A 12,511-nucleotide genomic window follows, 5' to 3' on the forward strand; every position below is an offset into this window, starting at 1 on the left:
ACAAACAAACAAAACTGTTTTTTATATTACACACATATACATATATATATATGGCAGTTTATATATATGGCAGTTACTTGTTAGCAGAGAAATCAGCCTAGGAGAGTATCATAATTAAGGATCTCATCATCCCCTAAATCAGCCAGTTACTTATATGTTTGCATTACTTATTTATACACCATCATAGTCTACAAAGACTGAGGGAGGCCATGTCATGTTACCTGCCAAACACTGGCCATGTTAACACTGTGCCATAGACATGGGCTACATGGAAGCCAACTAAAAATGGTATTATCCTTTGTTTTATCCTGTGGTTTTCTTTTGGCATTGAGGGCATTCTTCTCCCAGCATCTGGCTGAAATTCCTTCACTTTAATTGCATAGTTGTGCCCCAGTAGGGCCCACACAAACACAAAGATAGAGCAAAAGGGATTTCAGCTAAGTCAGGAGGGCCCAAGAATTACTTGCTGAGTGAGAAATGAGTCATCTGGTATGACACAACCTTCTGCTATCCTTGGGATGACACTAAGGAGGGGCATGTTGTTTCTGGTGATGGTAATGGTGATGCTGGTGAAACAGTGGAAACAGTGAATATCTTATGCAGATAACTGTACAGATGAGCCTTAGGAAAATGGAAGGACTTGCCTCATGTATGGAAAAGGTCAGGTGTTTATCAAGCCCCTCTGGCCTTCTTCCACTCTAGCTCTATGTATGTCTCTTATCACACTGAGCTTGCTAGAGAAAGCACACGGTCGGATGTACACCACAGGCTGAAGCTCCGACAGCCTTCAGAACTGATGAGAATGCAATGGTCATGTGAAAAGCCAATGCTCAAATGTTGGGTTCCGACCCAATGAGAGATGGCCAACCCCTGACGCTATTAATGATACTCCGCTGTGCTTGAGGGAGCCTAGCATAGCTGTCCTCTAAGAGGCTCCACCCAGCAGCGGATCAAAACAGATGCTGAGACTCATAGCCAAAGGTTAGGCTGGGGAGTACAGGGAGCCTTGTGGAAGAGTGGGAGTGGGGGTGGGGAGAATAGAAGGACCCTGAGGGGACAAGAACTCCACAATAAGACCAACAGAGTCAACTAATGTGGGCCTAGGGGGGCATACAGAGACTGAAGCATCAACCAAGGACCATGCATGGATTAGGCCCCCTACACATATGTAGCCAATGTCTTCATGTAGCTTGGTCTTCATGTGGGTGCCCTAAGTTAAGGAGAGAAGAGGCTGTATCTGACATGGACTCTGTTGCCTGCTTTTCAATCACTTTGGTGTTGGTTCCTTGCCTGGCCTCAGTGGAAGAGGATGTGCTCGGCAGAGATGAGACTTGATGTGCTGGGGAGGGTTGGTGAGTTGATGGACTCTCCTTTTCTGAGGAGTAGGGGAGGAGGGATGGGGGAAGAAGGAGTGAGGGTGGGACTGGAAGGAGATAAGGGAGGGGGCTACAATAGGGGTGTAAAGTGAATAAATAAAAAAAATAGCATTTAAAAAAAAGGCTTGTCTTAAACTGAGGACGTTGACAGAGTCTACGAGAGGGTAAAGAACAATATGATGACTAGATCAGGAATGACACCATGGTACTTATAGCTCTCTATTACTTTTAACACCCCCTTCTCACCTAGGAAATTTTGCACATGCAAAACACCTTAATGTGACGTAATAAGGCACCTAGCATCAAAGGCCTCTTTTCAGGCCTCTTCTACAGTCTTGCCACTGACTTCCTGCTGCTCTGAGCAGACATGGAGATCTCAGCTGACAGATGAGAATCCTATGTACCGATCCAAGTCCCACCTCTTTCTCCAAACACATTCAGGCTCAGAAGCCCACGGTTTTCATGGGTGGCGACTCCGTGGCTAAGCCCCTAAAAGGCTGAGTTTCACAAAAGCATCAACGAGGCCCAGTTTTCCAATGTCTTACTAATGCCTTCTAAACATAGTATGCTGCAGGCATTTCACTGCTGCATTTTGAATCACATTCTTCCCTAAGCAATCATGTCAGTGTCTCAGTTTTTCCATTAGTAAGATGATTAGAGTACAGACTGATCTATTTATAATAAGCCCCAGCTTACGCACTGTGGCTTTTCCTTGGCCTCATCGTAAATGCATCTCTCTTTGTTAATTAATGTGCCTTATATCCCAGAGTTGCAAGTCACAAGCAGGTTTCTGAGTTGGACAGGGAGGAGAAAAAAATACAACCCAGGCAGAAGCTCCATCAGTCTTCAGAGCTGATGAGGAAGCAAAAGTCACGTGAAGAGCAATGCTTAAAAGTTGAGTTCCAGCCTTGTCTTAAACTGAGAACGTTGACAGTCTATGAGAGGGTAAAGAACAATGTGATAACTAGATCAGGAATGACACCCTGGTACTTGCAGCTCTCTATTGCTTTTAAGACCCCCTTCTCACCTAGGAGATTTTGCACATGCAAAACACCTTAATGTGACGTAATAAGGCACCTGGCATAAAAGTTAATTAATGAAGATGAAAACACCAAAACTCAGGGTGTTTAGTAACCAGGGCCTGGAGCCAGATCCTAATTAAACCACCTTTGTGGTAAAGGAAGGGATCAACACGTGCAATGGGTTCCATCTGGCTGCTTCTGTGGGTCAGCACAGAGCCTTGTGGCCATGTCAAATTAGCCTTCCCACCTTCTTTCCAGCGCGAGGAGGATGGAAAGAGATTCTCCAGGGACCCTGGGCGACTCAGGGGCTCGGGCACTCATCTGGAGGGGGCTGGCAGGTAAGAAATCCAGCTGGAAGCAAGCGTGACTCAGTGGGAGCCCAGCCCCTTTTGGCAGTCCCTTCACCCTAAAGAGGGCCCCTAAACCTCCAATCCCATTTGTACCCCACTGAGGAGATCTGATAATGGTCCTGGCAGAACTGGGGCTTTTCAAACTTCTGGCAGGGGCCTCACTGACCCATAACTTGACTGTACACATGATTTCTTCTCATACTGTCTTTGTAAATTGACCATGGCTAACCTTGCAGTTCTAATCAGATCAATCAGGGTAACATTTCTTTAGCTGCTGCTCACTGGCAGCCTCCTCAGCTGAAGCATGACTCAGAGTCAGCCTTAGATACCAAAGGCTGATTTTTGAGTTTCCAGTAGTCTCAGGTTTCTTTTGCTTTTATCACAGTTGGTGAGCTTTGTAAGGCCCGTGTGTTTACAGCCATGCAAATTAGCCTCAGCTGGAGAGAAGTCAGGTCCGACCTAAATGAAATCACGCACTGGGTCAAAGGTATTTTATCAAAAATTACAAGTGTGGCCAGAGTACTGGGGTTAAACCAGTCCCTCTTAGGAAGTAAATGGACAGCTCTGTCTTGTGTAACCTGAACTCTTGGCCTCTAGACCATGAAAAGTCTGGTGAGGCATGGGGGCATGACCAAGAGCCACACCAGCCTCTTGGAGGCAGAGCAGTTCCACCAAGGGTTATGGCTGCCAATCACTCTGTACACAAGGACAGTTGCCGTGAAGGAACATTGCATCTTTAGAGGAAGAAATGTGTCTGGCAAGCTTGGTTTGCAGCGTATGCTCTATATTCATTGGCTGAGAGAGGCTTAAATTGACTGACTGTTCACATACATTCGGTTTCAAAATGTCTCTGAGACAAGATGGCCCCATGCAGCTAAGTTCTGATATTTTGTATGTAGATAGAGTTGTTTAAGATTTCCTCTCCAGATGCCATACTACTTACAAAAAAACTAAATGGTACGAAAAAGAACAACCGCCAGTCTGCTACATTCAAGGCAAGCTCTCTGGCCCCAAATCTACATTGAGATTTCACAATGATTGCCAGTTGATAGCCCAGTACCTTAAAAAAAAAACAAAAAACTTTATTAAAAAAAAATGCTGTTAAGACTGGGGGTTATTAAATTCACAGCTGCTCCTTCAGGCCTGTGTACTGGTGACTTATGTAACAGCATATTCTGTAAGGCAGCTGAGCCGTCAGAACGTACCTGGAGTGTTGAGATGTTGGTCCCCATGGGGTCCCCTTGCCTAGCCTGCTCACTCAGAAAGTCAAATTGAAGCTGGTGGACGTAAAGTGTTCTTGTCTGCTGAGTAACCATCTGGGCTTTGGGATCCTTCAAGCTCATCTACTGACAGAGGAGGCACCTGTCTTACAGATTTCAAAGGCCTCTTCCAGGATCTGGTTCTTGGCTAGGGTCAGTCGGAACTATAAACCAGGCACACTGACAGCAAGCCAGTGCTGCTTTTACCAGACAATGACCAGAAATAACATTCCGACTTTGCCAAGTGAACCTGAAGTCAACACTGCAGTTATTTAGATGAGTGTGCTGGTTTTCATGTAATTAAGAGAACAGCTGCAAGCTGCCCATCCTTGATCTGCTTGCTACTTCTCAGCTGTGTGACTGCTGGGCAAATTATCCAAAGTCTCCACTCCAGATCCTCACTGACAAAAATGGAAATAACACAGGAACCATCTTCTTGAGGTCTTACTTACTAAGTTAATAGATACAAGCAGCTAAACTGTAGATAAACTAGTGAAAGCTTTCATGGGCATTTTCACTTGGAAAAATGCCCCCAAATCCAAAGTAATTGAGACTTCTGATTCTAATAAGCATTTGCCCGTGGGGCTCTGTGCTTGTGAAACAGCTATCGTAGCCTTCATGTACTCAGGAGGTGTGTGTACACTGAAAAGCATTTTCAAGTTTACTGTGCACTGTCCGCCATGACCCGGGGTTGTAACTTGAGTACATGTGTAGGACCTTTCTTACTACATTTCCATCTTCAAAATACTTCTCGTTTACAACTAGAAACTGGAAGAGTTGCTGCCACCATCATATCCTAGCATGGCCACTGGGCCTCATCCCTCTGCCAGCTCTAGTCATTACCATGGTCTCAGAAAGGGGCCTACACCTAGGATAAATGAAGGAGGTTCCAGGTTACTTAAACAAACAAACCAACAACAACAAAAACCCCACTGTATTTACCTGTTGTTTTGTTTTTTTCTAATCACACCTTGTACTTTTAAATTAGATGATCCCCAAGTAACTCTTCTCTGTCTTTATATAGATTTTAACGCTTTGGTGTGGGGGTGGGTTTGGGGGTTAGGTTTTGGAATTAGTTCCAAAGGAGCCAAGTCCCATACTTCATCCATTTTAGGCTGCAGTCATTCATTCCAAGCTCTACCACACTGCCTGGGAAGAGTGCTTACTTTGTGGACATCTCAAAGCTTTTCTCATATGCACTTGGCTTGCCATACATCTGGCCTCCTGGGTTTCCATTGCTGTCTCTGGGATGGAAGAGACTTAGCTGTGACTCTCATTCTAAGGTGCCCTCTTGTGGCTTTTGGGAGGTATTGACTGTTCTGGTGATACTCAAGCTGGCCTGAATTAGGAACCCAGGTGAAATTAGTCTTTTGACAGCCAGCTGGAGAAAAATTGCTGAACTTCCAGGACAAGCCCTAGGTTTGATATTCTGAAAGAAACAGTGATGTGCATATATGGTAAGTTTTACCCACTTTAAAGTACACGTGCAAAGCAACTTCGGGGGTCATCTCCGTTCTCTATAAAATTTGCAAGGCAGAAGTGTTGTGCTCCTGCCTGACTGGGCAAAGCTCTCACTTCCTTTGGGTTAAGTCTTGCTAGTTGGGGGTCGGTTAACTGCAGAACAGGAAAGCCCTGATCATTCCAGGTCCTACTCCAGGGATCCAGGTATTATTAATATTCCCAGGGCACAGATCTGTACAGTCAACAGACAAGCATTCTGTACAGGTTAACTCAACTCCACATACATTTATCAAACACAGGAGAAATGTAAAAAAGGTGGACAAACTTATCCTCACCCTTATGGGAAAAATAATACACATACCTTTCCAAGGCAGCTCAGAGAAATTATCTTTGTTACAAAAGCTGGAGTAATATAAACTTGGAAGGGCAGCAGGTTATAAAAACCCTATAAATTTATGTATGAGCTTCCAAGCAATGCTCTCTTTCCACCCTTCTTCCCTCCTCTCTACAATGAGACACAAAGTCTGGGATTTGAACATTAAAGCCATGATCCTCGCCAAAGTGACCAAATTACAATCAATGCTGGAGGAGTTTGGCACCAGAAAATTTCAACAGAGTATCATCTGCTGAGCCATCAACAGCCCATCTTCCCCCAAAGGGCTCAGAGAAAGTAGCCAGTATCTCATTAATTCTTAAGAAATTACTAAGGAGACAGAGGGAGGAGAACGCTTTTGATACATCTCACAGAAGAGGAAACAAACAGAGATGATTCATAATTCAAAGTCAGATCATGGCAACTCAGGAGCAGAAGGGTACTGGCAGGCCTTGCAGATTTTCTGTCAGGCAAAATTTAGAACACAACTGGCAAGCTTATCAACATGGTGACCTCCTTGACAGAGGCCAAGAGAAAGCGCCTCTGACAACAGAGACAGACACTTGGATCCCCATCAAGGCGCTGACCTTCTTGCTTGGGAACAAATGGAACTTAGGGACAGTGTAAACACGGGCACACTAACAGTATAAACACTTATCTTACAGTGCAAGAAAGAAAACTCAAGCCAAGCAGAGATGAAGTACTAGATGTTGGAATGTGTCATTATAGGAAGTTGTGGAATGCTTCTATAAATATTGGGAAACAAGAATAGTCCAGAGATGTTCTAGTTCTAGATTCTTTTTTAAGTTTTTCTTTTTCTTTTCTTTTCTGTTTTTTTTTTTTTTTTTTTTTTTTTTTTTTAAGACACAGTCTCATATAGCCAAGCCTAGCGTAGAACTAGTAAGATCCTCCTGCTCCTACTTCCTGGGCTGTAGGCACAAAATTATTGTGTAATTCAAACGCTGATTTTTGCACCTCCCATATTTGGTTACAATCCTTATTCTGAGAATCTCCGGTCTCAATGTTGTGTAAACACTGTTTCCAAATTGTCCTGATCTGCCAATAAAGCAGCTTAAGGCCAAGCAGGGGAGGGAATAGGGCTCGACTCCCTGCCCTCAAGGTGAGGAGGAGTTAGAGGAGGAAGTAGGAGATTCAGCAATGGGCAAAGGTCCAGGAGAGATCAGGCGATTTCAGCTGGAGGAGAGAATGCCATAAAGTGCAAGTATCTCTGGGAACTACTCTGGGAGGAAATCAGACTAGCCTAGATGGTTAAGAAAAAAGTAATAACTACTCAGTATTGTGCTGTAAAGTTTGATAAACAAATAATATAATAGAGTCTCAATTATTTGGGTCATAGCCTGGTTAAGAGAGAAACTGAGAAACAAACACAATTTTATAAAAATAACCTTATCAGGGTCCCAAGAGTACAAGTGGGTGTCAACACACCTGGCAGTATTTTCTTCCCAAAGCTTTGGCATGACAGTATTTTACAACAAGATTAACATAAAGTCTCAAGGATGTCTAAAAGGATTCTTATTATCACAATTTCCTTTTATTTCTATTACATCCATGCTAATGAGTTGATACTCTCAATTTTATAGAAAAAAAAGTTGATGTGGGAAGGTAATTTGCTCTGAATAAAGAAATAATAAAGATTGTACCAAGTGGTGGTGACATTATCACTTGTGTTCTGAGCTCTTGCTCTCAGTTTTGTTACTGTTGGGCTTGATGGGCTGGATGTAACAAGAGAAGATGGCAACTACCTGAGTATCCAATTTTTCGTGCTACAATTTTTTGTTCTAATTAATCAGTAAAAATGCAATGGGCTGACTCAAGGGAAATAACACACTTGAAATCTATGTATTTCTCTGCATTAATTGTACATAGGGCACATATTTTTCTTCAGGAGTTTGAATAATTCTTTTTTTTTGTAGTTGAATTCTAAGGAACACTTTAGATTATCTCACAATGAAAAGAAACAGTTTATCAAGTGAAGCTGCGTTTTGGCTCCTGTAGCAATGGATGTTCCTATTCATCAACTTCAACTCAGTCACCTCAGTGAAAACTGTGACTATCAGCAGTGTGGCGACTTAAAAAAGGAACCGTAGACATAGGCAGAAATGCTTGTGGATATTCTCCAACGCCCATTATTGTTAACATCCTCCCGGCTAGAAACGTGCAAGGCCAGATTCAGCTTTGGTTTCTATGTCCTAATGAGAGAACGGAACTATATTATGAGTGGGTTTCCTTCTAATCCTTCAACTACACATTGTAAAACAAGATTCCTGCTCAGTTTGAGAATCCATGTCTATCTTAGTACAAGACAGAATCAACAGTGGGAAACGCAAACACCATTTTAAAGGCTGACGTTAGAAAAGTCTCACCCGAGTTTAGCAGACTCGACAATAAAGCCCATCCTTTCTGAAGCATACATGTGGAATGCACCAGGTCTACTTAAGAGATCTGTACATTTCCGTCTCCATGTTGGCTGAGCCCCTCCTCCAAAGATTCACAAAGTATCCAACACACATGGTTCTCTCTCTAGAGGAAAAAAGAAAAAAAAAAAAAACTCCTTCTACTTGGCAAGTGTTCTTATAGTCTTCTCATGTGGGGACCATCTCACCATTATGCTGAAGGATTTGGCCCCCAAAGCTGAAAATCCTCTAAAAAGCCACTTTCATCTTCACTTCAGGAGAAAAGAAAACAAACATCTGATTCTAGAAGGGACCAAGGGATCCATCTTGATGTCTGGAATCTGGCCACAAGCATGGAGGCTGTGCAGGCTCAAAGGAGCAGGTTTGTAGTCTTCTGGCATCAATTTAGCTTTTTTACTTCCTTTACAACATGAAAACCTCAACTTAAGGTAGGCTACAAAGTTCACTGAAAGCTCCAAACATCACCCCCCCCGGACCTGTGAAGACCACAGGACCCAGATTTTTTGGCTCCATTTGCAGTGAACCCTCAAACATAATAGACATGCGTGTAGATTCTATGGGGTGATGGAACCTCACCAAGGAGAGAGCTTGGAGAGTTCAAAGGAAGCACATTTTCTCTTCAGCCAGAGCAACAAAACAAATAATCAAGGACTAATTGTCTTAATTAAAATCAACTGTTGAACAGGCACACAATTAGGAGATAAGAAACTCAAATGAATGATCAAATGTTAACATATTTGAAAACAAATATTCACTTACCAAAACAGAAATAATTCATTTTAGGGGAAAACAACATGTTGCCATAACATCCAGTGAGAAAAAAAAAAAAAAGAGCAACATAATTGAAGAAGAAATGTAGAATTCAGAAGAATTTACTACAGTAGTGCATAAGACAATTCTTGGGAGTTTCCATTAGTTAGAGAACCCTTGCCAACAGAGATAAACTGAGGCTGTTTTTGGAAAGTGGGGAATTTTCTTCTGCTTTTCTTATAGAGTAACAATGGCATCTAAAAAGTCAGCCTAACCACAGGGCACATGTGCATACACATAGCATCTGTAAGAACCTAACTTTCCTGGAATACATTCATAGTCTGTCAGTGACTTCTTGTCTCGCACTGCTCTTGCACAAGAACCCCAGTTGTTCCATGTAATATATACTTTTAAAGGATTCACTCTGTGGACTAGAAAGATAGATCTGTGGTTAAGAGCACTTGCTGCTCTGGCAAAGAACTTGAGTTGGATTCCTAGCACTCATGTTAGACAGCGCACAACTGCTGTAATTCCAGCTCCAGGGGACACAAGGCTCTCCTCCAGCCTCCACAGGCATGGACATCCACACACAAAAGCCCCCACACAAATACATACAAGCGCACATAATTAAAAGTTTTAAAAAAGGAATAAAGCTGAGCCCAGTGGTACACTCCTGTAATCCCAGCACTCTGGAAGGCAGAGGCAAAAGGATCTCTGGGAATTCAAGGCCAGCCTAGTCTACACAAAGAAACCCTGTCTCAGAAAAACAAAACAAAACAAAAAAATATCCACTACCATATCTAATTATTGGGATCACATTTTTCTCATGATAAAATACTTCTATTGTACCTGACAGATGAAAATTGTTGATCATGGTTTTAGGTCCGTGAGACAACCTAGTAAGTTGCATCCCATTTTATGTAATATAGTTATGTTTGTAGTGGCATAGAGTGTATGAAATGACACATGAAACCCACCACATAATTTAAGAAGGAATATTGATGACAGCAACACCATCGATACACACTTATAACTTTCTCAGATCCCCACAGATTTGACAGCATACCCTTACTGGTCAATTAGCCTTGGTACTGATCATCATGTTTTATGAGAAAGAGGAAATCCAGGAAAGAAGGCAACCACTCCAAGTTCACGGTGCCAATCGGCAACTGAACCAGGGCTCGCTGTGCTATTAGCCCCACTCTATTAACAAAATGTGACTGCAAAGGAACTGCAGCAATGGCTGTGACCATAGCAGTCATGACAGTAACCGTCACAGGATGTGGGCTGATCACATACCATCAACAATGTGGACTCATTTCACTATCTCAGAAGGGCATGATGCATGACTATTGTATTAGTCAGCTTTCACACACGATAACAAGATACCCGAGGAAAATAACTTAGAAAGAGAAAAGGTTTGTTTTTACCCATTATTCTGTATGTCCTATGTCAAAGTCTGGTGTCTCTTTTGCTTCAGGCCTTTGGCAAAGGCAGTGTTTCAGGCAGCAGAACATGCAGACCTATCTGCTCTTTCCACCCCATGATCTGGTACTGAGGAGAGGCTAAAGTCCTGCACCCCACTTGAAGGCATGTTCCCAGTGACCTAAGGACCTTCTGCTGAGCACTATACCCTAAAGGTTCCAGTAACACCATCCTGGGACCCAGAGCTTTACCAAGCGAGCCTTTGGGGAACTTACTAAACAAGAGATGTTATCTTGTGTTACAGTTAAGGAATTAGAAGAGGGCAAGGGCTGGTACCTTTCCTTGGGGCACACACTGAGGTGTGACTGCACCCCACATCTGCCTGATTACTTGAGGATGGTAAAGTTGTTCTACTAGTAGCTTATGGTTTTTAGACACCCGTGTGTTTACACAGCAGCCATCTTTCCAATGGGACCTGCCTTGAAAACCACATTTAAAACTGTAGGCCCCTTTCATACCTTGCCTGTGCTAATCCTTTCTGCTTGCTCTACTGTAGGGTTGCCAAGTTTTCCTTGTATTAATGACTGTTAAACTCCACAGGGCAATGACCATTTTAGGGTTAGTTTTCCCCCATCCCACATATTGCTAATATTTACAAAGAGCTGTTTAATAGAACTTACTGTGTTGCCCTATTTAGTAGCTACTGACCAAAAGTACCTAGCATAGTTAAAGGACTGAACATTCCATTTTGCTTAATTGTTCTTATTGAAATGGCTATATCCTAGCACCTCCTAGCACAGGCCTAGAACACTGCCTTGTACCACAGACTCTAATACATTGGTGCTGTGAATATATTTATGAATGATATATATATTTGTATGTATATGTAGACATTATGCATGCATGAGTAAGTGCTTATAAACTTGTGTGCATGTGGAGGCCAGGCATTGTGTCAATGGGTGTCTTCAACTACAGACTTTCACTGAACCCGGAGTTCTCTACACTGGCTGGACAGCAAGCACCAGGGATCTTCCTATCTCTGTGCCTTCAATCCTCATATTACTGGCACCCAGTGCTGCTATACCTAGCTTTTTTGATCCTCTTGGGATCAAACCCAGGTCCTTGGGCTTGGTGGCACGGCACTTCACTAATTTCGTGATCTCTGCGCTCCTAGGAGATCTATTTTTTTGGGTGGAACACACAAACTGCTTTCACTAACTGCAACTTGATCACATTTTTCAATAATGACTACAGTTGTGCTGGCTAGTTTTATGTCAACTTGATACAACCTAGGGTCATTAAAGAGAAGGGAACCTCAATTGAGGAAATGCCTCTGTAAGATCTAGTTGCTGGCAAGTCTGTAGGGAATTTTCTTAATTAGTTATCCATGTAGGACAGCCAAGCCAGCTATGGGTGGGGCCACTGCAGGCTATTAATCTTGGATTCTATAAGAAAGCAGCTGAGCAAGCCATGAGGAACAAGCCACTATGAAGCACTCCTCTTTGGCCTCTGCATCAGCTCCTGCCTCAAGGTTCCTGCACTGTTTGAGTTCCTGTCCCCAATTCCTTTAATAAGGGACAAAGATAAGGAAGCATAAGCATAATACACCCATTCTTCCTCAAGTCTTTTGGTCATGCTGTTTTATCACAGCAATAGTAACCCTAACTAAGACAATGGTTGAGAATAAGATTTAAAAATTCAGAAGATGAAACCAAAACAGAAGGCCCATGCTTCTTAAACTAACTAGATACTTTAACCATCCATGACTTGGATCATTTTCTGGTGACAGGGCACCAGCCAGCAAGATGTAGTGAATTCCCATGGGCTTTTGATTACAATGACGACTGCATGGTACCTTTTTCACTTTGTTCTTCTTCTCATAGGTCTCTGACAGGGGCTTCTTCTTCTGTTGAGTTGTGTCTTTGGAGAATAAATATTCAAATTCACTGGTGTCCCTAATATGAGGTTCTTCTAAGGAGTCCCACAAAGTTGGTGTGGCATCTTGGCTTGAAAGAGAAAGCATCAAGTTAACTCTAGGAAACAGCAGGAAAGAATATAAT

The 12,511-nt window shown here is 42.7% G+C and overlaps 1 protein-coding gene across 10 annotated transcripts in view; it reads right to left on the reverse strand.

Moving 5' to 3' along the window:
* The window catches only part of Fmn1 (formin 1), a 368,583-nt gene that overhangs the window by 157,922 nt on the left and 198,150 nt on the right, over window positions 1–12,511 (reverse strand). For all 10 annotated transcript variants that reach the window (XR_009587427.1, XM_060371809.1, XM_060371805.1 and 7 more), the window contains one exon: window positions 12,307–12,457. Coding sequence is in view for 9 of the 10 variants with exons in the window: in XM_060371809.1 (XP_060227792.1) it covers window positions 12,307–12,457 (151 nt within the window). In the remaining variant the exon portion in view is untranslated. The remainder of the gene's footprint in view (window positions 1–12,306; window positions 12,458–12,511) is intronic.

This window comes from Meriones unguiculatus, chromosome 18 (assembly GCF_030254825.1).
Source record: "Meriones unguiculatus strain TT.TT164.6M chromosome 18, Bangor_MerUng_6.1, whole genome shotgun sequence".
NCBI lineage: Eukaryota > Metazoa > Chordata > Mammalia > Rodentia > Muridae > Meriones > Meriones unguiculatus.